Source organism: Parasteatoda tepidariorum, chromosome X2 (genome assembly GCF_043381705.1).
Source record: "Parasteatoda tepidariorum isolate YZ-2023 chromosome X2, CAS_Ptep_4.0, whole genome shotgun sequence".
NCBI lineage: Eukaryota > Metazoa > Arthropoda > Arachnida > Araneae > Theridiidae > Parasteatoda > Parasteatoda tepidariorum.
The window spans coordinates 57,460,820-57,467,766 of NC_092215.1; the positions used below are offsets into that span (position 1 = coordinate 57,460,820).

A 6,947-nucleotide genomic window follows, 5' to 3' on the forward strand; every position below is an offset into this window, starting at 1 on the left:
TCTATTATTGACTCCATTGTTTACATTTTGACTACTCTCTTTAAGGTGTGCATGAACGTTTAATTTGGTGTTAACATGAAATAAAGTGTTTCTTAATACAATCTGTAGGATTGCTCCTAATTTGAAACACAACTGTTTTTACAGTATAATTCTTAGTTAGATTTAATATAATTTTTGTCTCAAACATTTATTAGGGACTCCATATGAATATATTACTTTTCGTGCTTAATTTTGAAAGGGATTTTAAAAATATTATTAAAATAATAAATGTAATATATAAATATAATATATAAATATAATATATAAATATAATATATAATAAAATATTAAAGGTTGTCATTACGAAACAGCATGACTACATTTATTTTTGGTAATTTGCGTGCATCGGAACTAAGCAAGAAAAAGGGCATCGAAAGTTATTTTTTTCTTCAAACACATTTAAAGTTAACTAGAAACTTATGTCAATTTACATTCATATTATGCATTTATAATACAGTCTGACTTTATTACAACCTCTCATTACTATAACAATTCCTTTATAACGACTAATACAGAAAGTATCATTTACTATTCTATACATTGTTAAAACTATAGCCTGAGATTTCACCAAATTTAGTATTAATAAAGTCAAATAATTGTGTGAAGGAATGCTTTATTTTAAGTTGACACCAAATAAAGTGTTCATATATTCTTTAAAGGGTATCGTAATATCTAAACACTAAAATGCTTACACCAAGCTCATGCACAATCACACGATTCGTAAATTATTTTTGTTTCCGGAAAAGCCATTTTTTTCGTACTTAAAATATCATCGGTAGGTTGTTTACATTCGAGTTCGAAATGGCAGAAATTTATTATTGTCTTGCACACTGATATGCATTTACAGAAACAAAAGTTTGCAGTTACAAATTAATAATTCTGAGTTTATATTGTATCGTAAAAATTACCAACTCTTATGTGCATCTTAATTATAAACTTCGGTGTATCTGAATAATATCAAAAATAGTGGCATCTACTTTACGCCAAGTGGTGTAAAAAAACATTGGGTCAGTGAAACATTAGATTCAAGAGTTATGTATGTCATTTCACTACACTAATTTGGTGTAAAGTGGCTGCTACCATTTTCGATGTAAAGATAACAGTGTGCTTACTTTTACTCGTATCGTAAAAATAACTTTAATACTGATTCTTATGTGTAGTATTATATCTTATTGTTATAATAAACTTTAGTGTTACTAAAAACTAAAAATGTTGGCAACTACTTAACGCCTAAAGCAGTGGAATATTCCTGGCATTTCACGATACCAAGAAACTGTCCTTGGTGTTCTATTATACAAAGAACTATATCAGGTGTTTCATTACATATTTTTGGTGAAAAGTAGTTGCCACCTTTTTATAGTTCAAAATTTAAAAGTTGCTAAAAACGTAAATTTTTTGCCAAGAATTCGTGGTTAAATTGCTTTAATTAAGCAATTGAATTTTTTTGTGAAGATTTCTGATGACCACATGTAAAAATATTTTTCAGCAATTCAAAATAATAATAATAAATGATCTTTGAAATATTTTAACGAATATTTTTCCAGTTGCACTGCCTGACACGCTTTTACATTCACTTGACCAAAAAATTGAAACTTTATTAAGGTACTGTTTTATGAAAATAGGTTTAACTTGGTTTCATAATTAAAAAAACATTATAAAATATGCATATAAGAATTATTTATCATATGTTCATTTAAGAATTTCAAAAGAAAAGCCTTAAACATATTTAATAAATTATTCATTAGTTAGCGAATTGGCGAATAAGTTAGCAAGTTTAATTGTAAAAATACTTTTCTTTCCACGGAATCTCGCATAATTTCAGATTTTGATAATTTTAAAAATATTTTGTAACACTCCCCAAAGTGTCTCAATTTTTTTACTTTTTCAATAATTTTGGGTAAATTTTTCGTTTCAGAATTCAGTTGATTTAGCAATATTTTTCAGTTGATTATTGCAACTCAGGTATTATTGAGTTAATTATTTTTATGTAAACAAATTAAATCATTGGTATTTAAAAAAAATAACATTTATAAATAAATTTCAAATGCTGTCTTTGACTCAAAAAATCTGAAGATTTGCTTTTTATCTCTAGATTTTATAATAAATAATACAATATAATGATACAATTCAAAATAACGCAATAAATTTCCAATAATAATATTACATAGTGTCAATCACTTTAAGTGTGTCTAGACTAAAGCAATTTATAAAAATTTTAAGATTATTTTTCAAATTTTTTTCAAAAAAAAGTAATTCTATTGAACCGCTATCAGATGATGAAAAAAAGAATGTTTTTTTCCTAGAATAAGAGATAAAACTCAAATTCGCTTTTTACTCGTATTAAATTTCGAGTGTTTTTCTCCATTATCATATAATTTATTCAATTTTAAAAAAATGTATCCCAAACATTAGGATTATATTACTTTAGTTTGTTTATTTTATCTTGTTAAATATATAAGATTTTGTTATTGATTTTTATGAGAAACTACACAAGTGGCAAAAACTTAAATTTAATTGTAGAAATTTTTGAAATTTTTTAAAAATTGAAAAACAAATAAAAATACGAAATTTATAGCAAATGGTGCTGATCGCAAATTAAAATGCGTGTATTTAGATTCAAAATAATATAAAATTGATAATTTTAAAACAGAATATTCTCAATAATATTAAAAAATAGAAACATTCATTTAATTTTGAAACATCTTATAGAAGTTGCGCAACGAAGTGAATTTTTCATAAAAAGTTCTTGGAAAGTCTATCTAGAATGTGCTGAGAGCACAAGTTGTTGATTTTAGAAACAAAGTTAATCATTTGTTAATTTTAGAATTTTTTATTTCAAATAATGTAAAATGAATCATTTTAAAGCAGAATATTTTCAGTCATATGAAAAATAGACATTTTATAGAGGAAGAAAAATCTTATAGAAGTTGCAAAACAATATAAAATGACCTACAGGTTCAGAATGTGCTAAGCACTAATTGCTAATTTTAGAAATTTTGAAAACTTTAAAAAAAATTTTTTAAAATTACTAAGTTACTGGTGCTGTTAGTTAATCAAAGTTAATGGCTAACTAAAGTATGCATATTTCTATTCCAAATAAAATAAAGTTGATAATTCAAAGCATAATATTCTCATTTAATTTTGAAATATCTCAAAGAAGATACAAAATTTGAAAAAGGTGCTAAATTTGACTTACCGGTTAAGAATGTGCTGGGCACTTGTATCTCCTGTGAGGAAATGATTGACTTCAATCATGACTATACGATGCTAGAATGATTCTTCTTACTGCCCTGGATTCTATAAGGAAGAACACTAATCTATGACGAAAACCACCGACCTTGCTTACTATTTGTTATAACTTGAAGCATTTTAAACAGGACTTTTTATAGAAGTTAGCACACACATTTCTTGTGTTTTTTTTTTAAATCAATAGAATATATTACAATTTCTGATGTATGAGCAGTTATTTTTTAAATTAAAATAAATCTACTTATGCAAAAAGAAAATGTAATCGTAATTTTAAGTATGATGAAGTATGACTTTTTATAGGAGTTAGCACACACATTTCTGGCACTTTTTAAAAAATCAAGAGAATATATTACACTTCTTGAGGTATGAACCGTTATTTTTGAAAATAAATTAAATTTACTTATGCAAAAAAAAAAATTAGTTAATCGTAGTCATATCTTCCTTTTATATTTATGATCAGACATTTATCCTGTGACGCTGGGACACCGGTGTTCCTTTTGCATATTTTTTTGCCACTCTAATTGCAAGCTAAAATAGATTTTGGTATTTTTTAATTAAAAAAAACAGTCTAAGAGTAGCTAAAAAAATCTGTTAGATTATCGAAATTATATTTGTACTAAATTACTAAATCCTGAAATAAAGTAGTTTTAATTTTTCATATTCAAAAACTTATCAATAATTGATTTTGTAAATTAAAGAAATTTCAATTATTGCTTCTCTTAGACCTAAATAACAAGTGAAAATTTGAAAAAATTATTGTTTGAAAGTGAGACATGTTTGGAAATCTTTAACGCAGAAAAAGACACCGGTGTTGTATTTCATAAGCATAAATTATTAAAATGCTTAATATAATATTTTTCACTTATTTTAACCTAAATTAATACAAAATAATGAAAAAAGTATAAAAAATATGTTTGATAGAAATTCTGCGTCAAAGGGAGCAAGATTTGTTGTTAAAGTAATGTTATCACAAAAACATTTTTTTAAAGTCGAATAAATCAATTTTTAATAACCAAATCTAAAACAATTCTCTATTTGCTTTCGCAAAATACTGTTAACTTTGAAATAAACACGGAACTTTCTGAGAATAATAAAGCATGCACGATGCGAGATCTTTCTCACATTTCGAAGTAAATTAAGTGACTTTGTTTGGTCACAAATTCAACTGTTTGCTTGTGTTTCTCGTACCAATCAATTGTAGCGTGTGTATTATTCAAATAATATAATTGTTATCGGAGCAACAAAAAAAAGGAATAAATTAAAAGAGCCCTACAAGATTACTGTGTTGCCACTGTATAAAACGTCAAAACTTATAACAAGAAGTAAACTGTAAAGAATTTTAATGTATAGTTGCCCTCATTTTTGGTGTTGAGGTAAATTAAATGCATTGTTAAATACAGAAGTGTATTTATCGTGCAACAAATTATATAAACTTGACCAAATAACAATTGTTCAAAAGAATTAGGATGAATATATTAGTAAAAATGTGCTCGTTTTTTAAAAGAAATGCTTTTCAAATGAATCCATTAAATTATTCTAATGCTCAATATTTTTTCTCAGTGAACAAACACGCAAAGAAAGAATAAACTAATAAAACTATAACAGTGAAAAATTAAATAAAAAAGGTAAATTCATGCACTGTAAAAAAATTTATTTTACCTCGACACCGAAATTGGTAGCAACTATACACCAAAATATTTTACACTGACAGCAATATAATTAGTTTACTGGTTTAAATACCATCTATTTAGCAAGAATGGTTAATTATTATTATCATTACTGTTATTATTCAAGTTGCTGTTAATTGTTATTAGAAATAAAATTATTTATTCAATTATTTGCACGTCTACGCTTAAACACGCTACGCTTTATTTTTACATTAAAATTCCCGCTCAGTAAAACCTATGCTAATGTTTCATGATTTAAAAATCATTATTGCATTTTAAAGTTTAATCAAATTATAATGTCAAATACAAGCACCCGAATTGATTAACCTTTATCAATATCTTTAAATTAACTCAAGCTCTAGCCCTTAAATATATGAAAAATGGTCCACTTTCAAAAATACCAACTCATGAAATGCTTTTAAATTGTATAAAATAAATGATGATGGAGCACAATTTGAAATTCAATATGAATGAAAAACGAATATTTTAAATGAGATTTGTTTCCGTATTTTAAAACGAATCAATGGGATTATTTTTTTAAAAATAATAACAATTTTTTTAAAAAAAATCGTAATTTTAAGGATTTTGTTTCTGTTAAAAATTTTCTTAGGATGGATAAAGTACAATAATAGTTGGATAAAGTACAATGTCTATAAGCACTAGTATTTTTGAGGAATGTACAGTGCGTCAAAAAAAAAACGGAGCCCTGAATAACTTTTGATCTAATGATCGGATCTTCACGTTCCAGAACTCATTCTTAATGATTCGGGGGGGGGGGCTTAATTATGCTGATTTATTAGAGCAGAAGGTGTTTTAAGCAACAAAATGTGACATAAAAACATACTTTCTCGGAGTAAACATACGAGTTTGACGAATTTAGATTATTGATCCTCAAAATATGCCGGGTAGCCACAATCTGTGAAATATTTTCCTAATAGTTTGGGAAGGAGAGGAGTCCAAAGTATGGATTCCTTATTGCTAATTTTACTTTTTGCGTATTTCGCCTCACCTCAAGAACTTTATGAGCGAATTGAAATTTTTTTAAATCCAATTGTAAAATTCATTTATCCAAAGAGAATTCCATGCAAAAAATAACTTCTAGTAGATATTTATTATTTTCTTATTATTTTATTTAATAATAATCAAAAAATTTTGTATTTTAAATTATAAAATTTCTTACATCATTTTAAGGAATGTAATTTTACATGTCAAAATATAAAATTTGGTGTAAAGTAGTTAGATCCATTTTTGGTGTAAAGATACTCTAACATATTTACAGTGTATTTAAAACTGACTCTTACACACTATTGATAAAAGTATCTTTAATTATTTTTTTTTTTTTTGGATTATATCGCTGATGGTTCTTTCTTAGTTAAGGTTCTAATAATACACCGCGATTGCCTAGAGGTTAAGGCACTGAAATGTCATTGGGAAGAAATTAAAAGAGCCCTACAAGATTACTGTGTTGCCACTGTATAAAACGTCACTTCTTGCCACCGTCACTTCTTGTCACTTCTTGCCACCCTTGTGGATTGAACCTCAGTTCGATCCACAAGGGTGGCAAGAAGCCCATTCAGATTCAAATTGATGGTTACCAGACTTTCCGGAAAATAAAGACGACCAGTTCGCAATAATGACCACATTACCACAATTGTACCATTGGTCATGAAACTGAGGAGCCTTAACCATCAGTTCTCACCTGTTGTTGATATTCCCTCTAAATCTTAGCGTCATAGCTTGACAATTGCAAAAGCTACGCAGCCAAGAGTACAACTATCTATGTGTGCGTTGGCGATTTTTTACAATTTTAGAAATGGACTTAAATTCGCAACAACGAACTTGTATTAAATTTTGCGTAAAAAACGGATTTAATGGTGCGCGAAAGTTGGAAAAGTGTTTCGGCAACGATTCGTTTATCAGTGGCACGGGCGGTCGTTTATCAGTGGCACGAGCTGTTCATAAGAGGTCGTGAGTCAATCGAAGATGATGAAC

The 6,947-nt window shown here is 27.1% G+C and overlaps 1 protein-coding gene across 1 annotated transcript in view; it reads right to left on the reverse strand.

The window, feature by feature from the left end:
• LOC107457256 (ETS homologous factor) overlaps window positions 1-3,376 on the reverse strand; it is an 84,182-nt gene extending 80,806 nt beyond the window's left edge. Inside the window, exon 1 of the mRNA XM_016075380.3 lies at window positions 3,236-3,376. Coding sequence (XP_015930866.1) covers window positions 3,236-3,294 — 59 coding nt within the window. The 5' untranslated portion in view covers window positions 3,295-3,376. The remainder of the gene's footprint in view (window positions 1-3,235) is intronic.
• Between the last annotated feature and the right edge of the window lie 3,571 nt (window positions 3,377-6,947).